At 40.7% G+C, this 17,656-nt stretch overlaps 1 protein-coding gene across 1 annotated transcript in view; it reads right to left on the bottom strand.

Annotated features, from left to right (window-relative positions):
* Positions 1-220: 220 nt before the first annotated feature.
* Positions 221-17,656, bottom strand: part of mpl (MPL proto-oncogene, thrombopoietin receptor) — a 30,676-nt gene continuing 13,240 nt past the window's right edge. The window contains exons 7-12 of the mRNA XM_059983999.1: positions 15,428-15,603; positions 12,314-12,462; positions 9,567-9,726; positions 4,203-4,293; positions 2,731-2,818; positions 221-835 (exon numbers count right to left, since the gene is read on the bottom strand). Coding sequence (XP_059839982.1) covers positions 221-835; positions 2,731-2,818; positions 4,203-4,293; positions 9,567-9,726; positions 12,314-12,462; positions 15,428-15,603 — 1,279 coding nt within the window. The remainder of the gene's footprint in view (positions 836-2,730; positions 2,819-4,202; positions 4,294-9,566; positions 9,727-12,313; positions 12,463-15,427; positions 15,604-17,656) is intronic.

Genomic DNA, 17,656 nt, shown 5'->3' with positions numbered 1-17,656 from the left:
TGTTTTACACAATGGCAAAGTGAGAGAATAATTCTTTAATCAATGATGAAAGAAGACCTTAATTAAATCTTTCTGCAAAATTGGTAAGCAGAAATAAGCTCATAAAAGAAGAAACAGAGCACATCATTTAGTAGAAGTAACCTATTAGGTGATGCGTGTTTTAGCCACTGACACGTCTGTTATGCTGCCTTGGTGCTACTGCGTAGCTGTCTACGTAAGTTTATTCTTTGAGTAGAGAGCACTGTTGGGAGAAAATATTTGGCTCCAAATCAGAAAGAAGGAGATACGTATGATTTGAAATGTCTGTTGCACTCATTGATCGATAATCAAATGGCACTGGAAAATGCAAGTGAGCAAAGAGCTGGAGCACCTCGTCATAACTAACCAGTGGCGCTGGGTGATGTTGTTTCAGGCCACCAACATTAACTGGCTGCAATGAGGTGAGCTGTTTATTCCCACTGATGTCACTTTGGATATGTCCTTTGTGGGCCCTCGTGTCAGGGCCAGGAAGCCACCTCTGTGACTGGGAGTCATGCACCAAATTACTTTTGTCCTTCTTGTGAAAGTTTGCATCTTCCTGAGGAAGAGATGATGAGTATTGCAGATCCAAAAAAATATAGTTCTGCATCCCGTTGCTGGAGCCCTTGGTTTCATCACTCGTCTCTTCTTCCTGCGGCTTGCTGGTGGAGGATGCATTGGAGGGATGCTTCTGACAAACAGCCTCTTGCTCTTCTGCACATTTCTTGCCATCATTTCCAATTCCTTCAGAAATGATTTCCAGAATTGAAGGGAGAGGCTCATTGTCAACAGGTTTGTCACAGGTGGGCTGGAAAGGCTGGCAACAGAAAAAAGATTACAGTCTTTTATCATTCTCATTTGCTTTTAAATTTTCCGCACGCTTGTTACACTGATTAGTGGATCTTGTCAAAATAACTATTTGTGGAATATTTGCTCATTGGGTTAATTAAAAAAACATTATCTAGCCCATGTCTGAATTAAATTCCATCTGCCATTGTTCTACCCAACTCTCCAGCTAATCGATATCCAACTGTATCTCTATACAACCTATTGATTATCTACAATTCCAACCATTCTTGTGTTGTCAGATTATTGAAGCATGTAAGCCTTCAAACCCTGCAACAAGGTCTTGGAGGTTTCTTGCACTAACACAGTATGTTTATTTTGCTTATTTTGTATAAGTTATGTTAATATAAGTTTATTGCAGTTTATGTTTGATATGTACTATTGTGACGGGGTCCTGAATTGACCCTATGAACTGTGCTCTTAAAAAGAAAGAGAGAGAGGGAGGTGTCCAATGCAGAGACCTTGTTATTAAGAGAGAGAGAGGCGAAGAATGCTCGGAAGATTGATGTTACAGTTTCTTGGCAGTTTGTTTGCATTTCTACAAGGACACTGCCTGCTTGTAAGTTCTTATAGAGAGAGAAGGGCGGAGCAGTTTGATGCTGGTGTTCAGCATGCTGAGATAAATGCCAGGGCAGCTGCTGGACATGGGCACACACGATTTTTGGACACTGGATGAGCTTTATTGTGCCCACAGAGAAAGTGGGTTTTGGAGGATCGATCAGGAGAATCGATCAGTGGCTCTCGTGGTGCAGAAAAGGGAGTTGTTCGTGTGTCCAACCCTGGCCTGGGTTAATAATTCCACCACAGAAGAACTGTTGCCTTTGTTATGGTCACAGTCGGTGACTTTGAGAGGATTTCGGAAGACAATGGGACAATCGACGGTGTCAGCTTACCTGAAGACTCAAAACTCTCTCTCCATCACTACTCGACTCAATACCACGAACTGAACTGAACTTTTCTCATCAATTGTAAGACAGTATTTATTTACCCCTAGGCTTGAAGAAGATTGGTCTTCCTATTTCCACACTTATATATGTATGTAATCATTGCTAACCTGTTTGATATATCTGCATTTATATTACTGTATTGCATAGTTACTAATACACACTATTAATTATTAGCAATACCAGACGCCAACGTGTTTTCCATTTCTGCTGGTTCTGTAACCCGTCACGGGGTATGTGACACTCTGCTGCTGTTGCAAAAAGAACATTTTCATGGCATTTATATCCTGGGCATGTACGCCCATGGCAATAAACTTGACCTTGGACAGGTTGGTTATGTTGACAATTTTCCACATTTCTTTCTTATGAATGTTGAAACAATTATATTCAGAACCTGTGCTATTTCATTCACTATTCTAGTCTGTCTGTCAGTTGGACCACATGTCTTCTCCACCCCTTTGTCAATGTAACTTATTTTTTATTTAGAGATACACCACAGTAACAGGCCCTTCCAACTAACTGAGCCCATGCTGCCCAATTACACCCATGTGACCAAGTTACCTATTAACCCGTACGTCTTGGGAATATGGGAGGAAACTGGAGCATCTGGAGGAAACCCAAGTGCTCACAGGGAGAACATACAAACTCCTTACAGCCAGCAGCAGGAATTGAACCGGATCACCGGTGCTGTAAAGCATTATGCTAGCTGCTCTGCTACTATTCTATATAATTGCCCCATAACTCCTCTTATACCCCAAAGTCACATTTTATTTTAATAGTGAGAAAGCATTCAAGGTTCCTCTATTCATCTTTGTCCCTGCATTGAACACAGAAAGTCAAATAATACCAAATTTCCTTCTAAACTAATGATTTCATGTGTCTCAATAGCAGCATTGTTTGTATTATTAAATGACCTTCTTACTTGAGAGTGTTTCTGGAAATCAATGAGATATCCCTCCAACAGCCTCTCTAGGTTTGGAATCTGTGGCCACAGTCTTTTCTTCATATTACTGACAAGGAAAGATTACTGTCATGAGAAATTATTAGCATTTTTGATTAAAGTTACATTCTCTCAGTAAAGATGATCTTCTAAATACTTGAAATAAATACATCTTAAAAAAAAAGATATCCATTTATACATTCCCTTTAAGCAGAATTATTTTACCATTGCTTTGTTTCTTCAGGTAATGGTCTGAATCCTAGGATTCCCTACCCAACATCATCATGGGAACATCTTCACCACAGGACTTACAATGGTTCAAGAAGATAGTTAATCACCAGCCATTCAAAAGTGTATGAGCATTAAAAGTCATCCTTGTCAGTGATGCCCACGTCCCATAAATAAAATAACACAAAAAAAATGTGAAAGAGCACTTCTTAGAAGAGTAATTGGACTTGTGCACCACATCTTGAGGTATTCTTAAGGATAAGCTGGCTTTCGTGAAGCGTTTTGACCCAAAACATTGGTAATTTGTTCCTTTCTGTAGATGCTGCCTGGCCTGCTGAGTTCCTCCAGCATTTTGTGTGTGTTGCTTTAGAGGATGTCCTCTTTTGAGGGGAAAATGTGTGGAGGTAGAGGGTATTAGAGTGTAACTTTTGGGCGTGTCTGCAAATTGTTAGGCCAAAGGAAGTGGGCTTTCACAACAGGCTGGCATTGGAAGGAGGCATAGTCCTCTTAACCATTAAGGTGTAAGAGGTTATGGAACAAAGTATGGACAAGAAAGACCATGGAGATCTTGAATACAAAGACAATTTTTTTTAAACTCTAAGGACCAGAATGGCTGCTTTCTGTTTTTTTTAAATGATACTTCCTTGTTTCTGGTCCAGTTCTACGGTCATTTAATGCAAGAGTTCCCAACCTGAGGTCCAGGGTCCTCTTGGTTAATGGTAGGGGTCCATTGCATAAAAAAATTTGGGAACCCCTGATTCAGACCCATGCCAATATTTTTATTCCTACAGCACTCAAAGCAGTAAAGCTTTTTAAAGCTTACAAGGAATTCTCTCAGTTAGATGTGGTCATGATGTAGATTAATTTACAATGCAGTAGTCTGGAAAAATCCTAGGTTAATTCCTTCATTTCTCATTTCATTTTTACTGCATTTTAATCTAGTTTTTTCCTCCAGTGCAATTTTATTAAAATAACTACAATGGTTAACATAACCCGGTGTGCATAGCCAAAAGTGAAACATTATCACCCATGGCGGTGTTACTAATTGCTTGGAGTGAAGATTGATTGATATGATTGATCAACCTGAATGGCACCAGTTGCATCGATGCAGTCACAACCTACAGTCGCACATGTTCCAATATCCTTTGCAAGTACAGACACAGATAATTGTCACCATGTTACAGAGAAGCTGAGTGACATTCGTTCAAAACTGTTGCTGCAGGTACCTGTAAGTATTTGGAAAGATGAGACGAGACACGAAAAGTGCTATTGTCAGCAGAAGTGCCACGCCAACAACAAGAGAGACAACAGTTGGACCTGTCAGAGAAAGGGAGTTATATTACACCAAACATACTTGTATTCATACGGCACGTGGTGCAAAACAGAGCTTGGTACAACAGATTATTTTGAAAGTTAAATAAACATGAAAGTTAGATGGTTATGCAACGCATGTTGAAACTTTGCTAGGCACAAAACATCAGAAACATGGCCGATATCTTAATTTCTTTTTAAGTGTACTCAGCTGAGGGTTGAACTTTGTCCTTGCCCTGGAAGGGTTGCCTTCTGCATTGTTATGGAATCTTTCACATCTCCAGAACTGATGATTTGAACATATCAGCTGGTTTATTTGGTCACTCACCATTGGGCTAGCTTCTAGGTTAAATTTAATGTCGGCCTTCCTTTGAGCGACAATGTAATGGGACATAACCTTCATGCTTTGAATGTGAGGGAACTTATCCCCAGACTGGAAAGCCTCTTCAAACTCTAGTATTTTGAAATGTCAACAATTCCTTTCCTCCCACAGACGCTGATTGTCTCACTAAGTTTTTTTCTCACTCAAGGGCCCCCTCTATCTGTCACTACAACTTTGACTGGTCTAATGTCAGCCAAGGCCTGCACAGACACTCTGATTAGCTTATGTCCGTTAAAAATGTAATATTCTTTGATAGCTCAAAGTAAGTTTATTCTCAAAGTATGTATATGCTACCATGTACTACTCTTGAGATTCATTGTTTCCAAGTATTCACAGAAGAAAGAAATACAATAGAACCAATGAAAAACTATACACAAAGAAAGGCTGTCAAACAACAAATGTGCAAAAAAAAAGACAAACCATCCAAATGCAAAGAAGAAACAAATAATAAATAAAATAATACTGAGGACATGAGTTGTAGAGTCCTTGAAAGCGAGTTGGTGTTGAGGTGAGTGAAGATATCGACTCTAGCTGTTCCAGAAATATTCTGAGCTAAATATGGTCAGAGTGCAAATAACCTTTCAATTTGGTTATTTTTAACATCATTGGGTAGTCCGCATGTCATTTTTAACTGCACTTTTAATTCTGCTTCTTGCAGGGTATTTTCAAAAAATTAAACACAGTAGTTACTTCATAAAAATGGTGCGCTCATATATAACTGAACCCCATGTTTAGCTGGCGTGCTGCAATCTCGTCATTGGCAGGATACAGCAGAACAGCTTTTTGAAAGCAATGAAGAGAAACATAGAAAACCTACAGCACAATACAAGCCCTTCGGCTCACAAAGCTGTGCCAAACATGTCCTTACTTTACAAATTACCTGGGGTTACCCATAGCCCCCTATTTTTCTGAGCTCCATGTACCTGTCCAGGAGTCTCTTAAAAGACCCTATGGTATCCGCCTCCACCACTGTCGCTAGCAGCCCATTCCACAAAGAAATGAAAGAAAAGTAGAGGGCTATGTGGGAAGAAAGGGCTAGATCTTGGAGCAGGTTAAAGTGTGATCTTGGCACAACCTGGAGGGCTGAATGGCCTGTACTGTTCTATGGTCTGTGCTCTACGATGTCCAGTGTAAATGGTGCACTAAAATAAAGAGAATACGTGATAAGAATATCCAGTTTAAATACATCTGTGCATTGACTAGTCCAATTATCCTGGCCTTTCGATACATCTTTATTGCTTCAGCAAAATGTAGAAGTTTGAATAATGAACTCATTAATGCCAGACAAGGTTCATTTGTCTGGTTACAGAGGAACTAGGATCCATTGTCTCAGGACAGTTGCCCATGTATGTTGGTGTGAGTGATACTGTAATTCTTTTTAGCAGGCTGAATGTAATTGGTTGATAGCTGTGTTGCAATTAATTAATGAATGTGCTGTCAAGAGTGGTGTGCAGTCGTCAATGGTTTGTGTTGCTGGTTACTTGGAGATTAATTGATATAATCTATCAACCTGTTTGCATTTGCTAACACTCACAATGCATGGTTTCAATATTCACAATACAGGATTCAAGATTATTTAATGTCACATCCTGAACACACGTGTTAATGAGAACAAGGTAATTGTTAGCTCACATCTGATGCAGCACAAAAGAACACATTAAGGAATGCAATAACAATAATAAAAACAAAGTAAATACTGTATAAATACATAGAATAGCCTACATATGTAGATTGACTCTAGATAAAGGAGCGTCTGTACATAATGTGACTGACAGGAAAAGATGAAGTAGTGGTGGCTGGGGTGTGGAGTGGTGGATTTGTGGGTGGGGGTTTTGAGCAGCCTTACTGCTTGGGGTAAGTAATTGTTTTTGTGTCTGGTGATCCTGCCTACATAGCCTCCTCCCTGATGGGAGTGTGACAAACGATCCTTCAGCAGGGAGGGTGGGATCGTTCATGATGTTCTAGTGATATACCTTCATGTTGAAATCTTTGGCTATTGGCTGTTATGGCCTTAGCTCACCCTGAACTTCCCTGCATGCCTGGCCAAATGCTGACATCGCACACAACACAAATTCACGTGACCTTTCGTTCTAACATTGATCCCAGTGGTGTAGATTAACACGCTGGCGAGAAAGGCCAGTGAGCATTGCAAACTGTCCTCAGCTGTGTGAACAAGGGTGCTTAAATGGAAGCTTGCAGAACCCTGTGGAAAATAAGGCAAGTAAATCTGTGACTTATTGTCTTGTAATTATGTTTTAAAATATATTTTTGGTAATTTATAAGTTTTAGTCACATATATTTACTTATTAACTTATTTTCAATTGTGTTGTTAAGTTCCTTTTGGAGCCACTTAAAAAAGTTCAAAAACCTTTGAAAGTCGTATGTCTAAGGCACTGCTCTGAACAAACTTACCTGCATGACACGTGTTAAAATATGCCCCTTTTTAATCAAAACATTAAAACCTCCTTAAGAAGTCACATCTTGGAGTGTGTGTGTAAAATTATGTGTTGTTCAAGGATAACTACCAGGAGGGAGATACTCCACAACCTTTGCTATCTCCAACGGGATCCCACCACCAAGCACATCTTTCCCTCTTCCCCACTTTCCGTTTTCCACAACTCCCTTGTCCATTTGTCCCTCCCCACTGATCTCCCTCTGGTGCTTATCCTTGCAAGCAGAACAAGTGCTACACCTGCCCCTACACCTCCTCCCTCTCTACCATTCAGGGCCCTAAACAGTCCTTCACCTGTGAGTCTGTTCGGGTCATTTTCTGAATCTGGTGCTCCTGGTGTGGCCTCCTGTGTATCGGTAATACCAACCTAAATTGGGGGGTGACTTCGCCAAGCACCTACAAGCAGGACCTCCCAATAGCCACCCATTTCAATTCCATTTCCCATTCTAACACATCAGTCTATGGCCTCCTCTACAGGCGTGATGAAGCCAAACCCAGGTTGGAGGAGCAACACCTTTTATTCTGTCTGGGTAGCCTCCAACCTGATGGCACGAATATCGATTTCTCAAACTTCTGATAATTGCCATCCCCACCCTTTGCCATTCCCCATTCCTGTTTCCTTCTCTCTCTTATCTTCTTACTTGCCCATCACCTCCCTCTAGTGCTCCTCCTCATTCTCTCTCTTCCATGAACTTCTACCCTTTCCTATCAGATTCCCCATAAAAAGAATGTTGCCTAGATTGGAGGGCGTAATTTATGAAAATAGCTTGAGTGAACTTGGCCTTTTCTCCTTGGAGCAACGGAGGATGAGAGATGACCTGATAGAGGTGATGAGGGACATTGATCATGTGGATAGCCAGAGACTTTTTCCCAGGGCTGAAATGGCTAACATGAAGGGTCATAGTTATAGGGTGCTGTGAAATAGGTACCGAGGGGATGTCAGGGGGAAGTTTTTCACACAGAGGGTGGTGGGTGCGTGGAATGCACTGCTGGTGGCGGCGGTGGAAGCAGATACAGTAGGGTCTTTTAAGAGCCTCTTTGATAGGTACATGGAGCTTAAACAAATAGAGGGCTATGCGCTAGGAACATTCTAGGCAATTTCTAGAGTCGGTTACATGGTTGGCACAACAAGGGCCTGTAATATGCTGTAGATTTCTATGTTCTATGTTCTCCTGCCTTTTATCTCTTTCACCAATCAACTTCCCAGCTTTTTACTTCACCCCTCCCTCTCTCCCGGTTTCACCTATCACCTACCACCTTGCACTTTGTCATCTCTTACCCCAACTTCTTAATCTGACCTCAATTTTTTTCCAGTCCTGATGAAGGCTCTCGGTCCGAAAATTTGACTGCTTACTCTTTTTCACAGATGCTGCATAACCTGCTGAGTGCCTCTAGCATTTTGTATGTGTTGTCTTCAACATAGCATCCCAACTCCTACTCTCATTGTCCTGATTTATGAAAGGCAATGTGACAAAAGCTCTCTTTTCATGTTTCTATCTACATATGATGCCATTTTCAAGGAATTACGGATTTATGTTCCTGTCCCTTTATCATTCACTATATAAGTCTTAACCTGGTTTGTCTTCCCACGTCATACTTGTCTGCATTCAATTCCTTCTGTCATTTTTTTCAGTCCTTTCCCACAGCAGGTCCAGATTATTTTGCAAGCTTTGATAGCCTTCCTCAATGCCTATAACGCTCCTCATCCAGACATTTGTTGATCCAGTTTACCACATTATTATCTGTCATTAATATAGATGATAAACAACAATGGACACAGCACCAATCCCTGCAGCAAGCTTCCAATCAGAGAGGCAATCATGTAATACCAGCTCTGACTTCTCCTGCTAAACCAATGACGACTTCATCCTGAATGCCGAGCAACTTAACCTTCTGGGCCAGCTTCCCTTGCGGAACTTTGTCAAAGGCCTTGCTAAAGTCCAGGGCCTTCGCTTCATCAGCCTTCCTGGAAACCTCTGTAGGATTGGCAAGACATGAACAGTCATGCACAAAGTTTATCCCAAGTCAGGCCATGTCTATCCAAATACTTATATGCATTGCCCCTTATAATACCTTACAATAATTCACCCACAAATTATGTCAGGCTCACCAGCCTACAATTTCCAGGGCTTTATTTCAGAGCCTTTCTTAAACAACCAAACAAGGATAAATCAGGGAAATTACTCAGAGGACAGGCAGAGGTCAAACCCTTCAAAAGTGAAGTCTGTGCACCTGGGTCTTCAAGAAACTAGGCTGGATGAGTTCATTATGCAACTTTACTACTTTCTGTATTTTGGTGTCTGAGTAATAAACGTACACTATGACAACAGCCTGAAATACGAAGCATCGAGTTTGTTTGCGATCCAAGCAGTGGCTCAGGTCCAGGATGACACAGCCCAACGATGTCCGTGCTTCTATAATGAGCACGCAGTATGCCACACTTACCGATAGAGCCTGGGATGGTTGCGGTGAAAGTGTCCGACCAACTGCTCCAGTATCCTCTGTAAATGAGTCCATTGGGTTTGGCTCTGAGTTGCATGTAGTAGGTTTTACCGTGGGGAAGGTCTAACACCTCACTATGCAACGGCTTTTGGATATGTAGGGTCTGGAAAGAAATATTAGGACATCTTACGTATGGTCAAAGCCAATCTACTTTTTCTATATACGTATATTGATTATCAGCATGAGAGTAAGCTACTAAATGATATAAAATAATACACTATCTCCCTCTCAACCTTCTTCATGTTCAATCCATTGCCTGTCACCTTAATTTTACATCCTACTGCCATTCTGATCTCACTATCTGAGGCCTCCTAGACTTATCTAACAAGACTCAGCATAAGCTTAAGGAAAAATTACTTGTCTTTGTGTTTGGAACAAGCAGCCTTCAGGGCTCAATATGAAATTCAACAATTTCTGAGAATCAGCCATTCCAGTTCAGTATTTTATATTTCCGGCATTCCGGTTTCCTTTAACATTCTCCTCCAAATGCAATCTCAGATTTAATTTGTCTCTGTCCACTTTTCCTCCAGAAGTCTTACACCACTACGACTACTTTTCAGTCAGCACCATTGCTACTTGAGATCTTCACCCTCTCCTGGCCTTGATTCTATCATGCCTTTTTTTGCGCTCTCTGCCTTTCATTACCTTCTCGAGTGTTGGCGCAGGAACAGTCTTCCCTACCATCATGACATCTTCAAGAGGCAGTGCCTCAAGATGGTGGCATCGTTCACTAAGCACCTTCAGCATTGGGTATGTGCACTTTTCCCATTACTACCATCAGGCTGCCTTGAGACCCACACTCAATGTTTTAGGAACAGCTTCTTCCCCCTGCCTTCAGATTTCTGAGCGGTCCATGAACCAAAACATTACATCATTCATCCATAATGTGCGCTGTTTATTTATAGTAAACTTAAACAAACTTATAGTAATTTTATGTCTTGCACTGTAATGCTGCTGCAAAACAACAAATTTCATGACATACAAGTCAGTTATAGTAAACCTCCGTCTGTGTTTTTCGTGTGTTTAATTAATTATTTTTGGTTATATTTTCTTTTCAAAGTATTTGACTTGTCATTACTTTAGCAATGTGTGCCATCTCACATCGTGTTAATCATTTTTTTGTACACAAGAAGTTCCAGTGCTGTTGTCCGTCTAAGTACCCTTCAATTTTAGTGTTGCAGCTGTCACCCAGTCTTAGCACAATGTAATCTGGTACCGGTAGAAATTGCCATATCAGTACACGGGTCACATGCATCAATTTAACCACAATTTTCAACTTTATTTGAAAATGAATTCATACAAATTATGCACATTATATAAAAGTTTACTGAGCCAACAATTTTCACAAGTCAGTCCCCAGGGTGGTACCTTATTTGAATACCTTGGTTTCTGTCTTGGCATTATTCCAACAAATGCAGAAAACAATTAAAGTTCACTTGCAGAGGAACTCAGCAGGTCAGGCAGCCTCTATGGAGAGGATTAAACTGTTGACATTTCTGGCCGAGACCCGTTATTGTAATCTCTCGTGTTTATAAAGTTCATATTATTAATAAAACTATGATTTATTAATTTCTTCTTACTGACACCAATGTATTTTCCAACTGTTTCCCAGTATATGACCAGTGGCTTTAGGAGTAGACATTTCTGCTTTGGTGGCAAATATATGGAGATGAAATGACAAACAAGAGAAAAACTGCAGATGTTGGAAATCCGAGCAACACACACAAAATGCTGGAGGAACTCAGTGTGGTGAACTACATATACCTGTCTGGACACGCCCCCTGCTGACTGCTCCTTTGGCTCCTTCCACAGACCCCGGTATAAAGGCGATTGAGGTCTGAGCCCGGCCTCTCGGTCTCCAGGATGTAGTATGGTGGTCACTCACTGCTGGTTCCTTCTTCCAGCCAATAAAAGCCGATATCTCGCCTTTACGTCTCAGAATGAGTTATTGATGGTGCATCACTCAGCATGCCAGGCAGCATCTATGGAAAAGAGTACAGTCAACATTTCGGGCCAAAACATCGACTGTACTCTTTTCCATAGATGCTGCCTGGTCTGCTGAGTTCCTCCAGCATTTTGTGTGTGGAGGTGAACTGTATTTTTTTTGCTGAACAAGTTCATGGAATCACCATTAAATCAGGAGAACATTCTGCAAATTCTAGACACAGGGAATAATGACTTACATCACTAAGGCACCCTTCCTTGAGGGCTGGCTCACAAATGTGGTAGGTTTGGCATGTCTGTAGATTGCCTTTGTCATCATTGAAGAGGCACCTATAGTTTTGTGGTGTCTGCTATATTAATACCAGGCTGGCAACAAGTTAAACAATTCTGAGTCCCTCAAAACAAATTTTCAAATTGAGGTCTTCCAGAACTGGATGGCTGTCGTGAGATGAAAGCTGGAAAGTGCAAGTCTTTCATCAGTCTTTATCTACATAGGGGGAGAAAGATTATGTTCAGATCTAGCTCAGACTTCAGTTTGAGCTTGGAGCCTCCAAGCACCCTAACTTTCATAATAAGAAGGGTACAAAGTAATGTAGTTAGGATGCTTTGGATGCCTAGTCACAGTCCACTGGTATCACTTACCTCTCACTATTGTTAAATGGATTGCGTTACACATTGAGACTGTGAACAGCCCATTAAAGAATGGTGATGGAAGTGAAGTTTGACGCTAACAATGATCCGCTCACCTTCCATCCTGTCCCATTTTCCTCAGAGTATCTGATCTGATAAACCATTTGATTCTGGAACTTTATGATTGGTGGCTCCCAAAAGAGACGCAGTTTCCCACCAGTTGTGCTGATATCAGTCTTCACAATTCTTGGTGGATCAGGACGGACTGGAACAAAGGGAAATACATAGATCAGTTTCATTATATTAACAGTGAAGGAAGCTTTTCTTAGGAAGCCATATCTGGAGTCCACAATCTTGGACAGTCACTCAGAATCAAGGGTGACCTTTGGGTTAGGGTTGCTGACTTGTGGGCATGTTATGTTTGCGTTGGAAACATGGCAACACTTCTGGGCTGTCTAGCACAGTCCTCGCTGATATGATTTGATGCAAACAACACATTGCACTGTAAAATTTGATGTACGTGTGACAAATAAAGATAATCATATTTTCTTTTTCTTCACTTACCACAATTCTGAACAGTTCCTACAACCGACAGGCTCATTTCAAAGGACTCATTATTAGTTTTATTAACTAGTACTCATGATTATTTTTCTAATTACACAGTTTGACTTCTTTTACATATTGGTTGGTTATTAATCTTTGTTTATGTATAATCCTTCATAAATTCTATTGTATTTCTTCATTTTCCTGCAAAGGCCTGCAAGGCATGGTCACATAATAAATTTTACTTTGACTTTCCTTCCTCAGCTGTTTACTGTTTACCTGTGCTGTGCACTACATGCGTTTTAAATTATGTTTATTAATTTATTTGTGGTAATATTTTGTTTTTTGTGCTGAGTGTGATGTATGTTTTGTGGGTGCACCATGGTCCGGAGGAATGTTGTTTTGTTTGGTTATATGTCGGTACAGCCAGATGACAATAAACTTGAATTTGAATTTGAACTTGAACTTGGGGCCTCCAGTAGATAGTTTGTTGCTTATGTCGTTTCTTGTGTCTCCTTTGCAGAAACAGTGTTGAATTTATTTTTTTCAGAGCCTTGAATGCCTACCTTAAGTAGTCCAGGTCTCAGAGAGTATATAGGAGAGCAGGAGCCAAATGTGTTGTCAGTTCAGAGTTAAAGCAACTTGTGCAAAGTTTTCTCTGGAGATGGGGATGCAAGCTGGGCGATTTCCTCACTGTATCTTTTAAAACAACACCCAAACTATCTGAAGAGGGCCAGCTGTTTTGTGTAATACTTTGCACATCATTAATCATTAACCTTCAGATTTCATAGAGAGGGATAAACGTTGTAAGTGTGATGAACGAATTAGATGAGCACAGGTTGAAGAGGCTGTCTTATTGAAATAGAATTACAGAGACTTCAGGGGAAAGAAGTACAGTACTTAACTTAGGCATGGAAAATCAATAGGAAGCACTGGGGAGTACTGAATTGTGAAACGTGGTGGAATCAGTTGTCCTTTTTTATACTTTTTATAAGATATTAGTTGAATTAATGCAAGACTAAAATCATAGTTTTAATCGTATCAGTAAAAAGAAACCATAATTTGTATCATTAGCAAACTCAAGTATTTTTCACAGTATGTGGTGTTCATCCCCACTTACTGGCTGAAACTGGTACAGCAGTGACACATACCGTTTCATTTTTTAATTGGCTAAATGTTAGCACATTATGCATGTGTTATAATTGTTTTAATTATATCACCTTTTGATTGGATTCTGTTATCTAAGGGATTTTCTATTATTTAAAGTATATAGGTGATAGCTTTTTCAAAGGTGTCATCTTCTTCATATTGAATCTATGGAATCTCTTTAATCTCTGCTTTGCTTTCAGCTCCTCACTTAGTTTCAAATGCTATGATCTCTTGTTTAAACTTTAAAATAAACGATTATGAAAAGCAAAGATTCTCACTCATTCCTGAACTCCTAAAAGAACCCAGAGATTGAGAATTTTCGAGATCCAACAAATGCAAAAGAGGTTTAAATGATTTGATTAGGGGTTGAAGTATTGTTAATATTCTGGAGGCAATAAAGAGGGATCTACACAGAAATGCAGGAAATAGTTGTAGTCCCGAGGATAACTGCTTTTTGGAGGATAAAACTGGAACACAGATCAATATGGAAGATTGATGAAGAGTGGCCCTGTAATAAAGGAATTAATGAAACCAAGTGGCTTCAAATTGAACCAAGAGTAGGTGCTGGACTGTGTTAGTAGTACCAGGTGTTGTATAGTTGGAAAGACATACAAAGCAATACTGTGGCCAGCAAATGGAATTTTTTCCAGCACCATGCTGAAGTGACTGCTTGGCATCATAAATGTAGGCAGAATCTTTTGTTGAGAACACCATCTCCCCATCTGTGGAGTTTATAAAGTGCTGTATGACTGCAAGGGTCTGATTAGCTTTATTGGTCACATGCACGTTGAAAGGTACAGTGAAAGGTGCCGTTTGTGTCAAATCAACTCAGCGAGGATTGTCCTGAGCAGCCCAGCAACGGCAGCACAGCATGCCCACAACTCACTCTCCCTAACCCATACTTCTCGAGAATGTGGGAGGAAACACGGGGGAAATCTGAGCAGTTACGAGCAGAGTGTACAAACTCCTTACAGACAGTGGTGAACAATAAACCCCGATTTTACAGCCGGCACTGTGATAGTGTTGCTCTACTACGGTGCCACCCAGATACCTGTCAGCATCTTGTCTGGTGTCAGTAAACATTCTTCAACTCCTTTTACTGCTTGGGCTATCAATGGAGCTCTGACAGAGCCATATGCAAATGGTCTTCTGAGAAATGAGGCATAATGTACATGTTACCAAATTCTTTTGCCAGATCCAGACCTTCTGCTTTTAGCACCCCCCCCCCCCCCAAGATACTTTCTGTTTTCAGGTTTGCCTCTGTCTACTACAGGTTTTACTCTGCACTGTGAAGTGTGTGGAACGTCCTGAGATAGTGGAGGATGTCAGCAAAGTTAAATTCCCATTTCACTTAAAAGGCATTGTATATGAACCTGAAGCACACTTAACTCCTTTTCAGCTGTGTGTCTGTTTGCTGGAAATGGGAGAAAGTTTATGACAACAGAGTCATTTCAGCACTATGTCAATTATTTGTGGTGTAGACAGGTGTGGTGCATACCTTACTATGTATCTATGGTAACTAATCCTCCCTCACTTACCAATATTTTCAGTCTTGAAGGGCTTCTTGTAAAATGTCTGTATGTGATGTGGGTAGGATGCATTAATGATAACGACCGTCTTGTTGGCTTCTGATGTCGCAATGGTGCACTGGTAGGTGATACCATCCCCTCTGGTAGTGTTTCTTTGATTGCTGCATATTTTCCACACCTCCTGTCTGGCAGAAAGATAACTATTTTGCTCAAGAAGTGTTGGCAAAACACAAGTATGAAAATTGGTATCCAGTTACTTCTTCTGGTCCACCTCATTCACTTATTTAATTTGGGAATTTGTACAAACAAAGCACTGGAGACATTACAACTCTTTACCTTTCCGAGTTATCAATTGAGCAACTGAAAGGCCAACCACTAACAATGAGGCATGTGTATCAGTAACTGGAAATAAAGCTCATTAGCTAGGTGGTAAAACACAGAATTTGCATTCCCACTTCTATAAAATACTCCTGATATTCTTCTCATCTTTCCTCAGTATTCTGACATTTCATGATAATCATAGAGGCCTATTTGCTCCTTTCCATAATGGAAATAAGTATCTGAGCGTAAAATGCATTCTCAGCCCATAGTAGCACTTATCAAAAGGAGGTTCTCTTAAGTTTGAAGAGAAGATGTAGCGTTCTGTTATTGATCACCTGAATGTTTGCCCCAGTTTCCATGTTGATGACCGAAAACACGACTCAAAGCGTGTCTGTACACTTGTGGTGACCGGTTCAGATGATGAAGATTTTAACTGGTTGTTCTAATTTCTCAAGCTCTTTTGAAATGTATGAGAAAGCTAACTAGAAAATTTCTTTCTGTAAAAGAATGCAATATCATTAAGTAATGAGACACAAGTGCATTTTTTTTTCAAAAAGGTCGGCTTGATAAGGTGAAAGCTGAAAGGATGTTTCCATCCTATTGGGTGTACCTAGACCTATGTGGGATAGTGGTTCAATGGTTCCATTTAATATGTGAGTGTGAGTTTGAGTGTGAGAGAGAGTGAGTGTGAGAATGAGAGTGAGCAGTGTATGCGTGAGAGAGAGAGAGATAATGAGAATATGACAGTTTGGGCCACATGCATTACAAAACATAAATAGAGTTGGTAATCTAAGTTTTTTCTCTAAGACATTCAGAGGTACACAGTCAGCAGAGATGTCGTTTCTGGGGAGCAGGAGGAAAGTTGTGCTGAACTCAAGTTCAAATGAGTAATGACCTTATTAGATGACAGCCAAGGACTAGGTGAAACATGTTTCAGCATCCTTCTAGCACCCGGTTACTCAATACAAGACTTGGAATTGTGCACCAGGATCGGGTTATGTTATGACACACTGAGCCAGCTCAATACCTTTATCTAGCTCTGGATGACTGGCTTAGACTGATGACATTTAGACCATAGAACATAGATCAGTACAGCACAGGAACAGGCCCTTCAGTGCACAATGTTGTGCTGGACCATTGGAATTATTCATCCAGTGGCTAACTAAACTAATCTGTTCTGCCTATATTATGTCCATATCCTTCCATTCATGTGCCTGTCTAAACGTCTCTTAAAGTCTCTATTGTTTCTGCCTCCACCTGAGGCAATGCATTCTAGGCATCCACCACCCTGTGTGTATAAAAAATTGCCCTTCACGTCTCTTTTGAAATTACTCCTTCTCACCTTAAATGCGTGCCCACTGGTGTTAGACATCTCAACCTGGGAAAGATACTCTCTGTCCACTCTATCATAATCTTATAAACCTCTATTAGATTTCCCTGCAGCCTGCACTGCTCCAGGGAAAACGAACAAAGTTTATCCAACCCCTCATTATGGCACAGGCCCTCAAGTCCAGGGAACATCCTGGTAAACCTCTTCTGCATCCTCTCCAATGCATCGGCATCTTTTCTATAATGGGACGACCTGAACTGCATTCAATGCTCCAGAGGCTGCCGAGTTGGAGTTACATAAAGCTGCAAATATAACCTCCTGACGTTTGAATGCAATGCCTCAACTAATAAAGGCAAGGCATGCCATATGCTTTCTTAACCACCCTATCAACCTGAGTAGCCCCTTTTAGGGAGCTATGAACTTGGACCACGAGATCTCTCTGCTCTTCAACACAGTTAAGGATCTTGCCCTTAACAGTATACATCTCTTTGCATTTGACCTACCAAGGTGCAACACTTCAAAATTGGCTGAGTTAAACTCCATCTGCTATTTCTCCCTGACTCCCCCCATCTGTAATTTATCTATAT

The sequence above is a fragment of the Hypanus sabinus genome, chromosome 11 (genome assembly GCF_030144855.1).
Source record: "Hypanus sabinus isolate sHypSab1 chromosome 11, sHypSab1.hap1, whole genome shotgun sequence".
Taxonomy (NCBI): Eukaryota; Metazoa; Chordata; class Chondrichthyes; order Myliobatiformes; family Dasyatidae; genus Hypanus; species Hypanus sabinus.
Note: the sequence above shows the minus strand (reverse complement) of the source record. Positions and strands in the feature narration are given on the sequence as shown.